Raw genomic sequence first — 22,276 nt, 5'->3', positions numbered from 1 at the left:
GTTTAATCTGTTTATGGAGAGTGGTGAGAGAGGTAATTGCAAGCATCTTAGAGCAAGAAGGTCTATGGTTTGGTCAGGGTAGGAGGCATGGGAGGTAAATCAATAGCTAGTTGCAGATGACAGTGTTGTAAATCCCAGGTTCATTTAGGACTGACTTTAACTATGTTTACTTATTATACTTGATTGCCGTTTCTTATGTTAGTGGGGTAGTGCCAGGAAACAGACAAAGAAAGACCCATCCACTCTCATACACATATATGCTCATACACACATATATATATATATATATATATATATATATATATATATTTTTTTTCTTTTTGCTTTGTCGCTGTCTCCCGCGTTTGCGAGGTAGCGCAAGGAAACAGACGAAAGAAATGGCCCAACCCACCCCCATACACATGTATATACATACAGCCACACACGCAAATATACATACCTACACAGCTTTCCATGGTTTACCCCAGACGCTTCACATGCCTTGATTCAATCCACTGACAGCACGTCAACCCCGGTATACCACATCGCTCCAATTCACTCTATTCCTTGCCCTCCTTTCACCCTCCTGCATGTTCAGGCCCCGATCACACAAAATCTTTTTCACTCCATCTTTCCACCTCCAATTTGGTCTCCCTCTTCTCCTCGTTCCCTCCACCTCCGACACATATATCCTCTTGGTCAATCTTTCCTCACTCATTCTCTCCATGGGCCCAAACCATTTCAAAACACCCTCTTCTGCTCTCTCAACCATGCTCTTTTTATTTCCACACATCTCTCTTACCCTTACGTTACTTACTCGATCAAACCACCTCACACCACACATTGTCCTCAAACATCTCATTTCCAGCACATCCACCCTCCTGCGCACAACTCTATCCATAGCCCACGCCTCGCAACCATACAACATTGTTGGAACCACTATTCCTTCAAACATACCCATTTTTGCTTTCCGAGATAATGTTCTTGACTTCCACACATTCTTCAAGGCTCCCAGAATTTTCGCCCCCTCCCCCACCCTATGATCCACTTCCGCTTCCATGGTTCCATCCGCTGCCAGATCCACTCCCAGATATCTAAAACACTTCACTTCCTCCAGTTTTTCTCCATTCAAACTCACCTCCCAATTGACGTGACCCTCAACCCTACTGTACCTAATAACCTTGCTCTTATTCACATTTACTCTTAACTTTCTTCTTTCACACACTTTACCAAACTCAGTCACCAGCTTCTGCAGTTTCTCACATGAATCAGCCACCAGCACTGTATCATCAGCGAACAACAACTGACTCACTTCCCAAGCTCTCTCATCCCCAACAGACTTCATACTTGCCCCTCTTTCCAAAACTCTTGCATTTACCTCCCTAACAAGCCCATCCATAAACAAATTAAACAACCATGGAGACATCACACACCCCTGCCGCAAACCTACATTCACTGATAACCAATCACTTTCCTCTCTTCCTACACGTACACATGCCTTACATCCTTGATAAAAACTTTTCACTGCTTCTAACAACTTGCCTCCCACACCATATATTCTTAATACCTTCCACAGAGCATCTCTATCAACTCTATTATATGCCTTCTCCAGATCCATAAATGCTACATACAAAGCCATTTGCTTTTCTAAGTATTTCTCACATACATTCTTCAAAGCAAACACCTGATCCACACATCCTCTACCACTTCTGAAACCACACTGCTCTTCCCCAATCTGATGCTCTGTACATGCCTTCACCCTCTCAATCAATACCCTCCCATATAATTAACCAGGAATACTCAACAAGCTTATACCTCTGTAATTTGAGCACTCACTCTTATCCCCTTTGCCTTTGTACAATGGCACTATGCACGCATTCCGCCAATCCTCAGGCACCTCACCATGAGTCATACATACATTAAATAACCTTACCAACCAGTCAACAATACATTCACCCCCTTTTTTAATAAATTCCACTGCAATACCATCCAAACCTGCTGCCTTGCCGGCTTTCATCTTCCGCAAAGCTTTTACTACCTCTTCTCTGTTTACCAAATCATTTTCCCTAACCCTCTCACTTTGCACACCACCTCGACCAAAACACCCTATATCTGCCACTCTAAGGGGAGTGGGGGAGGAATGGGATGTATTTAGGGAATCAGTGATGGATTGCGCAAAAGATGCTTGTGGCATGAGAAGAGTGGGAGGTGGGTTGATTAGAAAGGGTAGTGAGTGGTGGGATGAAGAAGTAAGAGTATTAGTGAAAGAGAAGAGAGAGGCATTTGGACGATTTTTGCAGGGAAAAAATGAAATTGAGTGGGAGATGTATAAAAGAAAGAGACAGGAGGTCAAGAGAAAGGTGCAAGAGGTGAAAAAAAGGGCAAATGAGAGTTGGGGTGAGAGAGTATCATTAAATTTTAGGGAGAATGAAAAGATGTTCTGGAAGGAGGTAAATAAAGTGCGTAAGACAAGGGAGCAAATGGGAACTTCAGTGAAGGGCGCAAATGGGGAGGTGATAACAAGTAGTGGTGATGTGAGAAGGAGATGGAGTGAGTATTTTGAAGGTTTGTTGAATATATATATATATATATATATATATATATATATATATATATATATATATATATTTATATTTATTTTGCTTTGTCGCTGTCTCCCACATTAGCGAGTTAGTGCAAGGAAACAGACGAAAGAATGGCCTAACCCACCCACATACACATGTATATACATGCACGTCCACACACGCAAATATACATACCTATACATCTCAACGTATACATACATATACACACACAGACATATACATATATACACATGTACATAATTCATACTGTCTGCCTTTATTCATTCCCATCGCCACCCCACCACACATGAAATAACAACCCTCTCCCCCGCATGTGCGCGAGTTAGCACTAGGAAAAGACAACAAAAGGCCACATTTGTTCACATTCAGTCTCTAGCTGTCATGTATAATGCACTGAAACCACAGCTCCATTTCCACATTCGGGCCCCACAGAACTTTCTATGGTTTACCACAGATGCTTCACACGCCCTGGTTCAATCCATTGACAGCATGTCGACGCCGGTATACCACATTGTTCCAATTCACTCTATTCCTTGAACACCTTTCACCCTCCTGCATGTTCAGGCCCCGATCACTCAAAATCTTTTTCTCTCCATCTTTCCACTTCCAATTTGGTCACCCACTTCTCGTTCCCTCCACCTCTAACAAATATATTCTCTTGGTCAGTCTTTCCTCACTCATTCTCTCCATGTGGCCAAACCATTTCAAAACACCCTCTTCTGCTCTCTCATCCGTACTCTATTACCACACATCTCTCTTACTCTATTATTACTTACTTGATCAAACCACCTCACACCACATATTGTCTTCAAACATCTCATTTCCAGCACATCCATATATATACATATACATACATATACATATATACACATACATTCATATACATATTTACACATATACATATACATATCTTTCTTTCTTTCATACTATTCGCCATTTCCCGCGTTAGCGAGGTAGCGTTAAGAACAGAGGACTGGGCGTGTGAGGGAATATCCTCACCTGGCCCCCTTCTCCGTTCCCTCTTTTGGAAAATTTAAAAAAACAAGAAGGGAGGATTTCCAGCCCCCCACTCCCATATTCATACTTGCTCACCTTTTTCCATTCCCGATGCCACCCAGCCACAGGAAACATTGCCACACCTTGCATATGCAAGGTAGCACCAGGAAACATATGACAAATGCCACTCCCTCTCACATCCATTTTCTGTCATGTGTAATGCACCAAAGCCACAGCTACCTATCCACATCCAGGCCCCACAGACCTTTTCATGGTTTACCCCAGACATTTTACATGCCCTGGTTCAGTCCATTGATGGGATGTCAACCCAAGTATACCTCATCGCTTCAATTTACTCTATTCCATGCATGCCTTTCACCCTCCTGCATGTTCAGACCCCAGTTGCTCAAAATCTTTCATTTCATCCCTCCACCTCCACTTTGGTCTCCTGCTTCTCCTTGTTCTCTCCACCTCTGACATATATATCTTCTTTGTTAATCTTTCCTCACTCATTCTTTCCATGTGTCCAAACCATTTCAATACACCTTCTTCTGCTTTCTCAACCAAACTCTTCTTATTATTACATATCTCTCTTACCCTCTCATTACTTACTAGATCAAACGACCTCACACCACATATTGTCCTTAAACACTTCATTTCCAACTATATGTACCAAAATATTTTTTTAATGTTTCTGTAGTTGTTCCACCTATATTTCTTGTTTCTTCTAGTAGAAACACCAAAAGAAGAGAGGATTTTGATGTTAAATCTTTATTAGAAATAACTGATTCCATTTGGCAAAGGCTTATGGCTTAGATGGCGTACCTCCTTGAGTCCTGATGAAGTGTGCCTCTGAGCAATTTCCAAATCCAGTATGTCTTTTTTGCCTCTGTATGAAAACCCAGATTTTCCTTCCTTTTGAAATCTCACCTTGATGCAGCCCTTCCTAAGAAAGGAAACTGCTCTAACCTTTACATCTGTTTCCCAGCAGCCCACATTTTTACTGTTGTCAGAGTCTTTGAAACTCTCCTGAACTCTCAGTTTCTCAAATACTTTAGAATCTCATTCCTTTCCTTCTGATCACTAATGCAGATTTTGCATTACTAGGTCTACTGGCGATCTCACCTGTCAGGAATTTTGGTTAAACGTTTGTTCTTGGTACATCTCTAAGCATTTAAAAGGGTTTGGGATAAGATTTTACTTTCTAAGTTTCTCTCCTTTGTTTCTTCTGCTTTTCTCTTTCTGCTTCCTCTTTGGCTGAACTACTGGAGTTTTGTTATCATATGTATGTAGCACTAGGAAAGGACAACAAAGACCACATTCGTTCACACTCAGTCTCTAGCTGTCGTGTAATAATGCACCAAAACCACAGCTCCCTTTCCACATCCAGGCCCCACAGAACTTTCCATGGTTTACCCCAGACCCTTCACATGCCCTGGTTCAATCCATTGACAGCACGTCGACCCTGGTATACCACATCGTTCCAATTCACTCTATTCCTTGCACGCCTTTCACCCTCCTGCATGTTCAGGCCCCGATCACTCAAAATCTTTTTCACTCCATCTTTCCACCTCCAATTTGGTCTCCCACTTCTCTTCGTTCCCTCCACCTCTGACACATATATCCTCTTTGTCAATCTTTCCTCACTCATTCTCTCCATGTGACCAAACCATTTCAAAACACCCTCTGCTCTCTCAACCACACTCTTTTTATTTCCACACATCTTTCTTACCCTTACATTACTTACTCGATCAAACCACCGCACACCACATATTGTCCTCAAACATCTCATTTCCAGCACATCCACCCTCCTGCGCACAACTCTATCCATAGCCCACGCCTCGCAACCATACAACATTGTTGGAACCACTATTCCTTCAAACATACCCATTTTTGCTTTCTGAGATAATGTTCTCGACTTCCAAACATTCTTCAAGGCTCCCAGAATTTTCGCCCCCTCCCCCACCTTATGATCCACTTCTGCTTCCATGGTTCCATCCGCTGCCAGATCCACTCCCAGATATCTAAAACACTTTACTTCCTCCAGTTTTTCTCCATTCAAACTCACCTCCCAATTGACTTGACCCTCAACCCTACTGTACCTAATAACCTTGCTCTTATTCACATTTACTCTTAACTTTCTTCTTTCACACACTTTACCAAACTCAGTCACCAGCTTCTGCAGTTTCTCACATGAATCAGCCACCAGCGCTGTATCATCAGCGAACAACAACTGACTCACTTCCCAAGCTCTCTCATCCCCAACAGACTTCATACTTGCCCCTCTTTCCAAAACTCTTGCATTCACCTCCCTAACAACCCCATCCATAAACAAATTAAACAACCATGGAGACATCACACACCTATGCCGCAAAACTACATTCACTGAGAACCATTCACTTTCCTCTCTTCCTACACGTACACATGCCTTACATCCTCGGTAAAAACTTTTCACTGCTTCTAACAACTTGCCTCCCACACCATATATTCTTAAAACCTTCCACAGAGCAACTCTATCAACTCTATCATATGCCTTCTCCAGATCCATAGATGCTACATACAAATCCATTTGTTTTTCTAAGTATTTCTCGCATACATTCTTCAAAGCAAACACCTGATCCACACATCCTCTACCACTTCTGAAACCACACTGCTCTTCCCCAGTCTGATGCTCTGTACATGCCTTCACCTTCTCAATCAATACCCTCCCATATAATTTACCAGGAATACTCAACAAACTTATACCTCTAAAATTTGAGCACTCACTCTCATCCCCTTTGCCTTTATACAATGGCACTATGCAAGCATTCCGCCAATCCTCAGGCACCTCACCCTGAATCATACATACATTGAATAACCTTACCACCAGTCAACAATACAGTCACCCCCTTTTTTAATAAATTCCACTGCAATACCATCCAAACCTGCTGCCTTGCCGGCTTTCATCTTCCGCAAAGCTTTCACTACCTCTTCTCTTTACTAAATCATTTTCCCTAACCCTCTCACTTTGCACACCACCTCGACCAAAACACCCTATATCTGCCACTCTTATCATCAAACACATTCAACAAACCTTCAAAATACTCACTCCATCTCCTTCTCACATCACCACTACTTGTTATCACCTCCCCAGTTGCATCCTTCACTGAAGTTCCCATTTGCTCCCTTGTCTTACGCACTTTATTTACCTCCTTCCAGAACATCTTTTTATTCTCCCTAAAATTTAATGATACTCTTTCACCCCAACTCTCATTTGCCCTTTTTTTCACCTCTTGCACCTTTCTCTTGACCTCCTGTCTCTTTCTTTTATACATCTCCCACTCAATTTCATTTTTTCCCTGCAAAAATCGTCCAAATGCCTCTCTCTTCTCTTTCACTAATACTCTTACTTCTTCATCCCACCACTCACTACCCTTTCTAATCAACCCACCTCCCACTCTTCTCATGCCACAAGCATCTTTTGCGCAATCCATCACTGATTCCCTAAATACATCCCATTCCTCCCCCACTCCCCTTACTTCCATTGTTCTCACCTTTTTCCATTCTGTACTCAGTCTCTCCTGGTACTTCCTCACACAAGTCTCCTTCCCAAGCTCACTTACTCTCACCACCCTCTTCACCCCAACATTCACTCTTGTTTTCTGAAAACCCATACAAATCTTCACCTTAGCCTCCACAAGATAATGATCAGACATCCCTCCAGTTGCACCTCCCAGCACATTAACATCCAAAAGTCTCTCTTTTGCGCGCCTGTCAATTAACACGTAATCCAATAACGCTCTCTGGCCATCTCTCCTACTTACATATGTATACTTATGTATATCTCGCTTTTTAAACCAGGTATTCCCAATCACCAGTCCTTTTTCAGCACATAAATCTACAAGCTCTTCACCATTTCCATTTACAACACTGAACACCCCATGTATGCCAATTATTATATATATAAAGAGAGACTTTTGGATGTTAATGTGCTGAGAGGTGCAACTGAAGGGATGTCTGACCATTATCTTGTGGAGGCTAAGGTGAAGATTTGTATGGGTTTTCAGAAAAGAAGAGTGAATGTTGGGGTGAAGAGGGTGGTGAGAGTAAGTGAGCTTGGGAAGGAGACTTGTGTGAGGAAGTACCAGGAGAGACTGAGTACAGAATGGAAAAAGGTGAGAACAATGGAAGTAAGGGGAGTGGGGGAGGAATGGGATGTATTTAGGGAATCAGTGATGGATTGCGCAAAAGATGCTTGTGGCATGAGAAGAGTGGGAGGTGGGTTGATTAGAAAGGGTAGTGAGTGGTGGGATGAAGAAGTAAGATTATTAGTGAAAGAGAAGAGAGAGGAATTTGGATGATTTTTGCAGGGAAAAAATGCAATTGAGTGGGAGATGTATAAAAGAAAGAGACAGGAGGTCAAGAGAAAGGTGCAAGAGGTGAAAAAGAGGGCAAATGAGAGTTGGGGTGAGAGAGTATCATTAAATTTTAGGGAGAATAAAAAGATGTTCTGGAAGGAGGTAAATAAAGTGCGCAAGACAAGGGAGCAAATGGGAACTTCAGTGAAGGGCGCAAATGGGGAGGTGATAACAAGTAGTGGTGATGTGAGAAAGAGATGGAGTGAGTATTTTGAAGGTTTGTTGAATGTGTTTGATGATAGAGTGGTAGATATAGGGTGTTTTGGTCGAGGTGGTGTGCAAAGTGAGAGGGTTAGGGAAAATGATTTGGTAAACAGAGAAGAGGTAGTAAAAGCTTTGCGGAAGATGAAAGCCGGCAAGGCAGCAGGTTTGGATGGTATTGCAGTGGAATTTATTAAAAAAGGGGGTGACTGTATTATTGACTGGTTGGTAAGGTTATTTAATGTATGAATGACTCATGGTGAGGTGCCTGAGGATTGGCGGAATGCGTGCATAGTGCCATTGTACAAAGGCAAAGGGGATAAGAGTGAGTGCTCAAATTTTAGAGGTATAAGTTTGTTGAGTATTCCTGGTAAATTATATGGGAGGGTATTGATTGTCAGGGTGAAGGCATGTACAGAGCATCAGATTGGGGAAGAGCAGTGTGGTTTCAGAAGTGGTAGAGGATGTGTGGATCAGGTGTTTGCTTTGAAGAATGTATGTGAGAAATACTTAGAAAAGCAAATGGCTTTGTATGTAGCATTTATGGATCTGGAGAAGGCATATGATAGAGTTGATAGAGATGCTCTGTGGAAGGTATTGAGAATATATGGTGTGGGAGGCAAGTTGTTAGAAGCAGTGAAGTTTTTATCGAGGTTGTAAGGCATGTGTACGTGTAGGAAGAGAGGAAAGTGATTGGTTCTCAGTGAATGTAGGTTTGCGGCAGGGGTGTGTGATGTCTCCATGGTTGTTTAATTTGTTTATGGATGGGGTTGTTAGGGAGGTGAATGCAAGAGTTTTGGAAAGAGGGGCAAGTATGAAGTCTCTTGTGGATAAGAGAGCTTGGGAAGTGAGTCAGTTGTTGTTCCCTGATGATACAGCGCTGGTGGCTATTTCATGTGAGAAACTGCAGAAGCTGGTGACTGAGTTTGGTAAAGCGTATGAAAGAAGAAAGTTAAGAGTAAATGTGAATAAGAGCAAGGTTATTAGGTACAGTAGGGTTGAGGGTCAAGTCAATTGGGAGGTAAGTTTGAATGGAGAAAAACTGGAGGAAGTAAAGTGTTTTAGATATCTGGGAGTGGATCTAGCAGCGGATGGAACCATGGAAGCGGAAGTGGATCATAGGGTGGGGGAGGGGGCGAAAATCCTGGGAGCCTTGAAGAATGTGTGGAAGTCGAGAACATTATCTCGGAAAGCAAAAATGGGTATGTTTGAAGGAATAGTGGTTCCAACAATTTTGTATGGTTGCGAGGCGTGGGCTATGGATAGAGTTGTGCGCAGGAGGGTGGATGTGCTGGAAATGAGATGTTTGAGGACAATGTGTGGTATGAGGTGGTTTGATCGAGTAAGTAACGTAAGGGTAAGAGAGATGTGTGGAAATAAAAAGAGCGTGGTTGAGAGAGCAGAAGAGGGTGTTTTGAAATGGTTTGGTCACATGGAGAGAATGAGTGAGGAAAGATTGACCAAGAGGATTTATGTGTCGGAGGTGGAGGGAACGAGGAGAAGTGGGAGACCAAATTGGAGGTGGAAAGATGGAGTGACAAAGATTTTGAGTGATTGGGGCCTGAACATGCAGGAGGGTGAAAGGCTTGCAAGGAATAGAGTGAATTGGATCGATGTGGTATACTGGGGTTGACGTGCTGTCAGTGGATTGAATCAGGGCATGTGAAGCATCTGGGGTAAACCATGGAAAGCTGTGTAGGTATGTATATTTGCGTGTGTGGACGTGTATGTATATACATGTGTATGGGGGTGGGTTGGGCCATTTCTTTCGTCTGTTTCCTTGCGCTACCTCGCAAACGCGGGAGACAGCGACAAATCAAAAAAAAAAAAAATATTTATTATTTATTTTGCTTTGTCGCTGTCTCCCGCGTTTGCGAGGTAGCGCAAGGAAACAGACAAAAGAAATGGCCCAACCCACCCCCATACACAATGTATATACATACACGTCCACACACGCAAATATACATACCTATACATCTCAATGTACACAAATATATACACACACAGACACATACATATATACCCATGCACACAATTCACACTGTCTGCCTGTATTCATTCCCATCGCCACCTCGCCACACCTGGAATACCATCCCCCTCCCCCCTCATGTGTGTGAGGTAGCACTAGGAAAAGACAACAAAGGCCCCATTCGTTCACACTCAGTCTCTAGCTGTCATGCAATAATGCCCGAAACCACAGCTCCCTTTCCACATACAGGCCCCACACAACTTTCCATGGTTTACCCCAGATGCTTCACATGCCTTGATTCAATCCACTGACAGCACATCAACCCCTGTATACCACATCGATCCAATTCACTCTATTTCTTGCCCTCCTTTCACCCTCCTGCATGTTCAGGCCCCGATCACACAAAATCTTTTTCACTCCATCTTTCCACCTCCAATTTGGTCTCCCACTTCTCCTTGTTCCCTCCACCTCCGACACATATATCCTCTTGGTCAATCTTTCCTCACTCATTCTCTCCATGTGCCCAAACCATTTCAAAACACCCTCTTCTGCTCTCTCAACCACGCTCTTTTTATTTCCACACATCTCTCTTACCCTTACATTACTTACTCGATCAAACCACCTCACACCACACATTGTCCTCAAACATCTCATTTCCAGCACATCCACCCTCCTGCGCACAACTCTATCCATAGCCCACGCCTCGCAACCATACAACATTGTTGGAACCACTATTCCTTCAAACATACCCAGTTTTGCTTTCCGAGATAATGTTCTCGACTTCCACACATTCTTCAAGGCTCCCAGGATTTTCGCCTTGAAGAGTGTGTGGAAGTCGAGAACATATATATTTAGTTTTTGGGCATTGCACATGACAGCTAGAGACTGAGCGTGAATGAATGTGGCCTTTTTGCCTTTTCCTAGTGCTACCTTAAAGTGGGGGGGGGGGGGGGATATGCCATTTAATATGTGGTAGGGTGGTGATGGGAATAGATGAAGGCAGGAAGTATGAATATGTTCATGTGTATATATGTATATGTCTGTGTATGTATATATATGTATACTTTGAAACGTATAGGTATGTATATCTGTGTATAGGTGTTATGTATATACATGTGTATGCGGGTGAGTTGGGCCATTCTTGCACATGTTTCTTTGCACTAACGCGGGAGACAGTGATTGAGTACAATGAAAATGAAATAATTTTTTTTTTTTTTTTTTTTGCCGTCTCCCGCGTTTGCGAGGTAGCGCAAGGAAACAGACGAAAGAAATGGCCCAACCCACCCCCATACACATGTATATACATACAGCCACACACGCAAATATACATACCTACACAGCTTTCCATGGTTTACCCCAGACGCTTCACATGCCCTGATTCAATCCACTGACAGCACGTCAACCCCGGTATACCACATCGATCCAATCCACTCTATTCCTTGCCCTCCTTTCACCCTCCTGCATGTTCAGGCCCCGATCACACAAAATCTTTTTCACTCCATCTTTCCACCTCCAATTTGGTCTCCCACTTCTCCTCGTTCCCTCCACCTCCGACACATATATCCTCTTGGTCAATCTTTCCTCACTCATTCTCTCCATGTGCCCAAACCATTTCAAAACACCCTTTTCTGCTCTCTCAACCACGCTCTTTTTATTTCCACACATCTCTCTTACCCTTACGTTACTTACTCGATCAAACCACCTCACACCACCCATTGTCCTCAAACAACTCACTTCCAGCACATCCATCCTCCTGCGCACAACTCTATCCATAGCCCACGCCTCGCAACCATACAACATTGTTGGAACCACTATTCCTTCAAACATACCCATTTTTGCTTTCTGAGATAATGTTCTCGACTTCCACACATTCTTCAAGGCTCCCAGGATTTTCGCGCCCTCCCCCACCCTATGATCCACTTCCGCTTCCATGGTTCCATCCGCTGCCAGATCCACTCCCAGATATCTAAAACACTTTACTTCCTCCAGTTTTCTCCATTCAAACTTACCTCCCAATTGACTTGACCCTCAACCCTACTGTACCTAATAACCTTGCTCTTATTCACATTTACTCTTAACTTTCTTCTTCCACACACTTTACCAAACTCAGTCACCAGCTTCTGCAGTTTCTCACATGAATCAGCCACCAGCGCTGTATCATCAGCGAACAACAACTGACTCACTTCCCAAGCTCTCTCATCCACAACAGACTTCATACTTGCCCCTCTTTCCAAAATCTTGCATTCACCTCCCTAACAACCCCATCCATAAACAAATTAAACAACCATGGAGACATCACACACCCCTGCCGCAAACCTACATTCACTGAGAACCAATCACTTTCCTCTCTTCCTACACGTACACATGCCTTACATCCTCGATAAGAACTTTTCACTGCTTCTAACAACTTGCCTCCCACACTATATATTCTTAATACCTTCCACAGAGCATCTCTATCAACTCTATCATATGCCTTCTCCAGATTCATGAATGCTACATACAAATCCATATGCTTTTCTAAGTATTTCTCACATACATTCTTCAAAGCAAACACCTGATCCACACATCCTCTACCACTTCTGAAACCACACTGCTCTTCCCCAATCTGATGCTCTGTACATGCCTTCACCCTCTCAATCAATACCCTCCCATATAATTTAATATTTAGTTTCCATTATAATTTCATGTTATATGCTGGTGTTACTGGACTCTGCCAGCTCGAAGTTACACCCTTAAGTGAAAAGCTACCTTTGGCAAGGTTGTACTATCAGGAGTAAAGTCTTGTCAAAGAACTCACTCCAAAGAAATTTACATTTCCTTGCTAATGCAAGGAGCACATCTTTGTCTGTGCCTTTAGATGGGTCATGGATAACACCAGGATGCTTTTGAAGGAATTGGTTATTGGGTAATTATGAATTAATACATGAATTGATAAATATGTATCAGATATGCTGAAGAAGATATGGGAGGAAATAGTCCACTTTGTATGATGATACTGCTGTATAATAATATGTCCTTAGTAAGCTTTACTATAGTGACTAAGGCCTGTCATTACTTGAAGCAACTAAACATTGTCAGCATACACATGGTGAGCATATTTTACTCTTTTCCCTGTATGACTGAAATTTCCCAGCACACACTTTGATGGTTAGATCTTCTCAGCTTACCTGTAATGGTTGAACTTTGTCCATCCTTTTCTTGTTCTTCAGGTAGATAGCAATGCATATGAAGACAATCACTATCAAGAGTATGCCACCCACAATAGAGCCAATGATGATAGGCAGCTTTGATGGATCCTTCTTCTCTGTGAAGATGATAAGTTTGGTTCGTGAAAATAAAGAAGACAAGATTTGTAATATAAATGGAAGAACAGTGTTACATATGAAAATTAATATCGTATGATAAGTCCAAAAGAATAAAAAACAAAGATGTGCTTTAGTATATAAGCAGATGCAAAATACCTATATAAGGAAGGATAAGTGCTTAGAATTTTTAAGTAAATAATACACCTCGAGAGACTACAGAGCTACCTCTACTATCTGCATATCTTCTTCTGGCCACATGCAGAAATGATTGATTTTGGAGGATAGGTCAAGTTTTCCCACTTGAGACCTTTGTAGCTTAAAATGCTTATTCATAATGCATTAGAATTAAACAAACAATTTCACGTGAAGCAAACATACGCCATGCTGCTGCTCGGAAAACTTTAATCACCCATGAAAATACATGCACTTCTCCTCCGACTTAAGTTATTTCTGAAGGATGGCCTAAGATTATGCTTGCAACATGGTACCACTTACAGTTTGACCTAAAAAATGAGCCTAAGACATTACACAGCGAGTTGATTCCAATGACTCATCCCAATAAGTGTAAAGAAAAAGGAAGAGTTGAAAGACTATGTTGTTATCCTTAGAGTTGCATTTAGAATACCTTGCAGGAATAACAGTGAGACTCTTCAAATGGTGGAGTCTCACCCTTATTCCTGCCTGGTATTCCAGCCTTTTAATCAGGCTCCTAGGAGGTAGAGTGTCAAATATTTTTTGGCAGCCAAGATACAAACTGTCTACTAAGCCTTACCTTTTGTCTGTGACAGAGCTCACTCTATCATAGAAATCCAAGAGGTTGTTATACATGACCCTTTCCTAAAATTGTTGCCTCTCACTTATGTAATTTCTCCTGTGTAGAAAGTCATCCATTAGCTTTCTGATTAACTTTTCCTATACATTATAGGCCACACTCATCAAGGAGACTGTTTTGTAGTTAGCACTTCTTCCCAGTCTCCTTTCTTTTTGATCGTTATGACATTTGCCCCTTTTCCTGTACCTTGGCACTTTGCATCTCTCCAATTACATCTTGAACGGTACTTCAAGAGGTCTGTCAGGTGTATCTTCACTAACCTTTACCACATGTGGTGAAATTTCTTTAGGAATATGAGCCTTGTAAGGATAAAGGCCTTTTAGTATTCTGTTAATGTCATTTCTAGATTATCATTATTTTTTATTATACTTGATCGCTGTTTCCCACATCAGCAAGGTAGCACCAGGAAACAGATGAAGAATGACCCATCTACTCATATACACATATACATACATAAATGCCCATACAAGCACATATATATATATATATATATATATATATATATATATATATATATATATATATATATATATATATGTGTGTGTGTACATATCAACATATACACAAATACATACACATACACAGACAAATACATACACATGTACATATTCATACTTGCTTGCCTACATTCATTTCTGGCGCTACACTGTTCCACAGGAAATAGCAACGCTGCTTCAGCAAGGTAGTGCCAGGAAAACAGACAAAAAAAGGCCACATTTGCGCACACTTAGTCTCTCGCTGTCATATGTAATGCACCAAAACCACTGCTTCCTATCCACATCCAAGCCCCACTTGGTTTACCCCAGACATTTCAGCACTGACAGCACATCAGCCTTGTTATACCACATTGTTCCAATTCACTCTATTCCTTGCACACCTCTCACCCTCCAGTATGTTCAGGCCCTGAGTGCTCAAAATCTTTTTCACTCCTTCCTTCCACCTCCAGTTTGGTCTCCCATTTCTCCTTGTTCCCTCCACCTCTGACACATATATCCTCTTTGTCAATCTTTCCTTTCTCATTCTCTCCATATGTCCAAATTGTTTCAACATTCCCTCTTCAGCTTTCTCAACCACACTCTTTTTATTTCCACACATCTCTCTTACCTTTTCATTACTTACTTGATCAAGCCACCTCACACCACATATTATCCTCAAACATTTCATTTCCAACACATCCACCCTCCTCTATACTATCCTATCTATAGTCCATGCCTTACAACCATATATTGCTGGAACTACTATTCCTTCAAACGTACCCATTTTTGCTCTCTAAGATAACATTCTCTCCTTTGACACATTCTTCATCACTTCCAGAACCTTCACCCCCTCCCCCACCCTGAGACTCACTTCCACTTCCTTAGTTCCATTCACTGTTAAGTCCACTCCCAGATATCTAACACTCTTCTTCCTCCATTTTTTCTTCATTCATACTTATATATATTTTTATTTTTATAAAAATAATAATCCCAATTAACTTGTCCCTCAACCCTGATAAACCTAATAACCTTGCTCTTATTCATATTTACTCTCAATTTTCTCCTTACACACACTTTTCCAAACTCAGTCGCCAACTTCTGCAGTTTCTCACTCGAATCAGCTGCCAGTGCTGTATCACTGGCGATCAATAACTAACTTACTTCCCAGGACCCCTTTCTTGCCCAACAGACTGTATACTTGCCCCTCTCTCCAGAACTCTTGCATTTCCCTCCCTCACCACCCCATCTATAAACAAATTAAACAACCATGGTGACATCACACAGCACTGCTGCAAACTGACCTTCCCTGAGAACTATCCACTCTCCTCTCTCCCTACTTATACATATGCCTTACACCCTTGGTAGATACTTCTCACTGCTTCTAGTAGCTTACCTCCCACACCATATATTCTTAAGACCTTTTACAAAGCATCTCTATCTACCCTTTCATATGCCTTCCCAAGATCATAAATGCCACAAACAAATACATCTGTTTTTTTAAATATTTCTCACATAGTCTTTAAAGCAAACACCTGATCCACACATCTTTACCACTTCTGAAACCACTCTGCTCCTCCCCAATCTGATGCTCTGTACATGCCCTTATCCTTTCAGTCAACATACTTCCAGTCAATATCCTCCCATACAACTTACCAAGTATATTCAACAAACCAATACCTCTGTATTTTGAACACTCACCTTTATCCCCTTTGCCTTTTTACAATGGCACCATACACTCATTCTGCCAATCCTCAGGTACCTCACCATCATCCACACGTACATTGAGTGTCTTTACCAACCAATCAACAACACAGTCATCCCATTTTTAATAAATTCAAGAGTACTACCAGCCACCTAGCTGCATTTCATTGTATGCAAGGCTTTCACCACCTCTTTCCTATCTCCTTGCATTCCACCTCAACTATAACACCCGACATCTGCCATTCTTTCATCAAACACATTTAACAGTCCTTCAAAATACTCACTCTATCTCCTCATCACTTCAGCACTACTGGTTATCTTTTCCCCTTTTGCCCCCCTTCACCAATGTTCCCACTTGTTTTCTTGTCTTTCACACATTATTTATCTCCTTCCAAAAGTCTTTTTATTCTCCCTAAAGTTTAATGATACTCTCTCACCCCTACTCTCATTTGCCCTCTTTTTCAACCTCTGCACCTTCCTCTTGATCTCTTGCTGCTTTCTCCTATACATCTCCCAATCATTTGCACTCCTTCCCTTTATGTTCAAATGCTCTCTTTTCTCTTTCACTGGCAACTTTACTTCTTCATCTTACCACTTACTAACCTTTTTAATCTGCTTACATCCCACCTTATGCATGCCACATGCATCTCTTGTACATGCCATCAATGCTTCCCTCAATACCTCCCAGTCCTCATTCATTCCCCTCACTTCATTTACTCTCACCTTTTGACATTCTACATTCAATCTTTACTGGTATTTCATCACACAAATCTTCCAAGCTCACTTACTCTCACCCCTTTCTTTTCCTGAACATTGTTTCTTTGTTTTTGAAAACCTCAACAAATCTTCACCCTCGCCTACATAAAACAGTGATCACACATCCCACCAGATGCCCCTCATAGCACATTTACATCCAAAATCTGTTTACACACCTATCAGTTAATCTGTAATCTAATAATGTCCATTGACCATCTCTCCTATCCCTCTTTTTAAACCAGCATTTCCAATCACGTCTTTTTTCAGCACACAACTCCACAAATTCTTCACCATTTCCACTAACAACAGTAATTACCTAATGTGCCCCAATTATACACTCGACTGCCACATTACTTCCCTTTGCTTTTAAATGAGCCATCACAAGTACCCAGTTTCTTACATCAAAACTGCTGACACACTCACTCAGCACCCAAAACACTTGCCTCTCATGATCTTCCCTCTCATGGCCAGGTGCATAAGCACCAATAATCACCCATGTTTTGCCATCTATTTTCAGTTTTACTTACATCAATCTAGAATTTACTTCCTTACACTCTATCACACACTCCCACAACTCCTGCTTCAGGAGTAGTGCTACCCCTTCCTTAACTCTTGTCTTTTGTCTTAGCACCAACCCTGACTACTCCACAGACACCTCCAAATCATTCTTCCCCTTTACCCTTGAGCTTTGTTTCCCTCAGAGGCAGAACAAGTTGCCTTTATAAAACAGAGTTATCTAATCAGTGTACCTTCAACTCTTGGACCAGATCCATCAAGATCCTGTGGGGGCACCTTGAGCTCTATGTCATTTGGCCCAAGAAGCACTATTCCTCCAGAATTGATCAGGTCGTATAACTCATCCACCACGTCGTCTGGGGTTTTGGTAGAGGCCCTGGTGTTTTCAGGAAGGACATCAAACTCCAGAACAATGCTTCCTAATTAGATACATAGCATCTTTTAGAGTTATGAAATATGAAAAGGACAAATACTAAAGTTAGGATATAAATTTTTTGTAAGAACTTGAAACTTCTTGTTCATCAAAAGGATATTAAATGGCATCATGAATAGAATATCAATGAGGTTGATAATGAAATATCAGAAAAGCATGTGTATAATTACTAAAGCCTTCAGAGACTTCCTTGCAACAGGCTTTGATATCAAAATATAAAGGACTTTGGCTCTTTTGCAATCCAAGCTGACACACATATCATCAATGATTCCTGGTTACACTGATGAAGCATATCTCTATTCTTGTAGGAATTACTAGTGCTGAATAGAACTGGTAGGAAAAAGGAAATCTCCATATAGAATTCTAAGAAAGGAATTCAGAGATACTGAGTTAAATGAATCCTTTATAGTTCAAAAATTCTGAGAGTGGAAGTGAAAGGTATGTCACCTACATCTTGGCACCTTATACTAGTCATCACAGAATCCACCAATTCTAATTATGTTTCCGATTTGATTCTAATATGACTGCTGAAGTGTTCAGTTCCAGACTTACCACAGATGAATGCAAGACTTCAGAAAAGTAAAATGATTAAATGACAATGGAAATTTGACAATATATGAGGACTGTATACAGGAAATAAATGCATGACAATGGAAATTTGACAATATATGAGGACTGTATACAGGAAATAAATGCATTATGGCATGATGAAATGGGTAAGAAGTATAGAAGTGGACCATACAGTATGCCTAAATGATGCATACATTGACAAAGAATTTGTATACATACTTATTGTACAATCAACTCTGATTCTTTAATGAGTATTTTACACAGGGAAAACCAGACCTCTACAAAGCCCCAGCATGAAAAATTTGCACCTACCTTCAGAGACTGTCATGTTGTACAATCTGTTTTCTGTTATGCCAACAAGTTTTGCTAATTGTGGCCTTATATTTTCTATAAAGCGTTCCTGATCATCTCCAACCACTTCTGTGTAGTTTGCATCAATGCTGGTGAGTAATTAAATGTTAGAAATTGCACACACCACTTCTGTCAATAGATTATGAGCCTACTTGTAGCTCATCAAAGCCTGAAGCCCCAGAAAATGAAGAAAAACTGTTTAAAGGAAAATGGCATGAGGCTGAAGGGTATTTTTGCATTCTGTGATAATAACTGGATGTAAACTAAAGAACATTAGAATTTGTATGGAAAATTAATGACTGGTACACCTTACACATATTTGAGTATTTCATTTCCTGTAGGGGGAAAAATGACAGAAATATGATGAGAATCTTTACTGGCATAACAGTTTTCTTGGGAATGAACACGAGCCACTTGACTCAAGGAGCTGACTTACTGACTGCTTTATGAATTGTGAATGAGTAAGAAGGCTTGAAAGTTGGTACTGATTAGGGTGATTTTCTGTGGTTTTATTGTTTAGGTAAGTCATGTATTGTTGGAGGCATTTATGCTGGGAATAATGACTACCCATTGTCCGTGCATTCTAAGAATTTATCACCCTAGAAAGTTGGACTCCGTGTGCTAAGAACAACACTTTTGGGTAAACTACATCATATGAACCATTTTGTAGTTTATAGACTTCAGTATGGTGTGTCTGACTCATTTCCTTCAGTACTGTCAGCCCAGTGTTGTTTTATCATTCTTTATGTGGCAAGTCTGATTAGAGGACTAGTTTTGTAGCTCTTAGCTCTTCTGTGTTTTCTCTTTGGCCTAACAGTGACACTTATGATGTCAGGCAGCCAGGCTTTCAATGCATATCCATGAGGAGAGAAACAGAAAAGTGAGTTTACACTTTGAAACCACAGGATAGGGAGAATGATTCCTTTTACAGTTCATTCAAAAAATGTATGATCTACACACAAGAAAGGCAGTTTGTAACCAGAACAAAGCCTGTGTTGATCTAATTCTTGGTTATTATGGATACTGCTTTAGTTGAATGTTAATCAGACTTTTGCAAGAGCAAAGATTTTTTATAACTATTTTTTTAAGTGGGTCACAGTATAAATACTGAATGAGCAGCATTAGTTCTTATGTTTACTGTCAAGGTGAGTGAATAACATATCACAAACAGAAAGCCCAGAAGGAAAGCAAAGTGAAATTGGGAGATTCTTTCCAAGAGTTGTGCCTCAGCAGATGAAAAGCTGAGAAGGAGGGTAGGTTCAAATTAATTTGAAACAACCGCTATGATTGTTATATTGCTAGAGATAAATTTAGCTAATGATAAAGGTGGTGTCTGTATACCAGGTATAAATATGACAAAAAAACAGTAATCAGAAAAAACTGAACACATCCATAAGTTGGGGGGTTTACAAGAATCAGTGAGCTTGCCTAAAGCCAAACAAAGACCAGTAACTTAGAAGTTAACTTTACTTATTTTATTCTGAATTAGCCATGCACAGCAGTTATTATAAGTCACTTTATCAATTGTGTTCTACAAGTTTCCTGTAAATGACATCAGTGGTAAATTTTACTGATGACCAAGCACAGGCTAGTCTGGTGGTTACAAAAACAATTATTGAATTGAAACTGGCTAGCCAATACTTTTTATTATTTTTATTTTTTTCAAATCAGGAGGATTTGATCTTTTTTTTCCTGTGAAACTGGGAGTTTTCTTATAAAGATATGAAAATCAGGAATAGTACCCTTCAGGAACTCTGCTTGCAGGAGAGATGTACAGGCATGGATACCTATGTCTGTTTCTTTTCCACTCGAACTTAACTGACAGAGATATGTCAGATTTGATCATCAAACCATAATGAGATAATGTCTATGCACACTTTGAATAACAGGATTTTGCTCTCAAAATTAATTGGTGAGGATTTACAATATATGAGAATTAACAATAGGTGTTGCAGATGAAATGCTATGTCTTAATGCATAACATAATGATATGAAATCCAAACATTTTCAGTAAAACAAAAACAATTTAATCTGCATAAAGGATATAAATGTTTAGCAAGGAAGAATATCAACTCATTATTTTTGTTTAATTCCTCTTTAGGGTTATAAAACTAGATCAAAAATTGTCCTGGCATCTTTGCTTGAGGAGAGTCTAAAGTTCTCAGTATTTTAATATGACTTGATTTTTGCCAGAGCACCCTCTAATGGGAAAGAAAAAGTCTAGAAGACCAAAGAAAAGGCCTACCTTAGGTAGCACTAGAGCTTTAGAACCTCCAAAAAATTTTAAAAAATGCCATGCCAAGTCCAATTTTCTGATCTCTCTGAGGACTGCTTGGCATCAAACTCTTTCTGTTTGGGATGACACTGTGGGAGTTAGAATCTGAGATTAACAAAATCTCCCTATGTGTTGATGTCTAACTTTAGAACCACCATGCAGCAATTGGTTTCCATAGAAGAGAGAGCTAGGACTGATTATCAGAGTTAATGGAATAATCAGGTTCAACTCTTTTCCAAGTATAACTGGTCTCAAGAACAGATTCCACTAATGCTACTTTGTTAAATGGAGCATCAGTCAGAGACTTCCAACCACACAGGAGAGAAAGAACCATCTGGTTTACCAAGACTTGGAAGGGGCTCATGAACCAGAGATGGGGTCCCCAAATTTCCTCAAAATGAAAAGAAAGACTGAGGAAGAAAATACTTTTTTAAAAGTTTCAACAGAAGAAACACCATAATCCACTTTCAGCTCAGCAAGCAGCTCTTTGAGAAAGATTTTCCTCCAAAGAAGACCAGCTGCCATGATAAATGCACTTCACATGTTGTTTTTTGGCTTCGGCACAAACTACATGGCTGAAAATAATAGACACTGGATTTGGCTGAGAATACATTCTATGTCTAACAGAGAGCATCTCAGCTGTTTGGAAAAAACATAAGACAAAAAACCAGACTGGAAAGTAGCATGTAACTGTATTAATAACTACTTGTTGTTGGTGCTCTACATATATTTGACTTGAAGCAGTCAAGTCCCTGGTGTAGGTCCATGTCAAAGTAAGGAACTTCAAAGGTGTAGATAAACATGCTTGTTTTCCTCATTACTTGGGGTGGAGCTCTTCCCCATGACTCGATACAGATTTTATGTGACCTTTACATTAAGAGAAGGATTACTGCTATATGATAACCCATCATGTTATCACTATGCTAGATGGGAC

The 22,276-nt window shown here is 40.7% G+C and overlaps 1 protein-coding gene and 1 long non-coding RNA gene across 3 annotated transcripts in view; one reads left to right on the top strand and one right to left on the bottom strand.

Moving 5' to 3' along the window:
• LOC139755403 (uncharacterized) overlaps window positions 1–19,383 on the top strand; it is a 152,967-nt gene extending 133,584 nt beyond the window's left edge. Inside the window, exon 4 of one of the 2 annotated variants that reach the window (XR_011714093.1) lies at window positions 17,965–19,383. This is a non-coding gene — a long non-coding RNA (uncharacterized lncRNA). Of the gene's footprint in view, window positions 1–13,336; window positions 14,659–17,964 lie in introns of those variants that run through there. The other variant, XR_011714094.1, reaches the window with a different exon arrangement.
• Window positions 1–22,276, bottom strand: part of LOC139755399 (uncharacterized) — a 204,972-nt gene that overhangs the window by 13,684 nt on the left and 169,012 nt on the right. The window contains exons 50-52 of the mRNA XM_071673671.1: window positions 19,029–19,156; window positions 17,947–18,132; window positions 13,295–13,431 (exon numbers count right to left, since the gene is read on the bottom strand). Coding sequence (XP_071529772.1) covers window positions 13,295–13,431; window positions 17,947–18,132; window positions 19,029–19,156 — 451 coding nt within the window. The remainder of the gene's footprint in view (window positions 1–13,294; window positions 13,432–17,946; window positions 18,133–19,028; window positions 19,157–22,276) is intronic.

This window comes from Panulirus ornatus, chromosome 19 (genome assembly GCF_036320965.1).
Source record: "Panulirus ornatus isolate Po-2019 chromosome 19, ASM3632096v1, whole genome shotgun sequence".
In the NCBI taxonomy this organism is placed as follows: domain Eukaryota; kingdom Metazoa; phylum Arthropoda; class Malacostraca; order Decapoda; family Palinuridae; genus Panulirus; species Panulirus ornatus.
The sequence above is the reverse complement of the archived record's forward strand: the minus strand, read 5'-3'. Positions and strand labels throughout refer to the sequence as shown.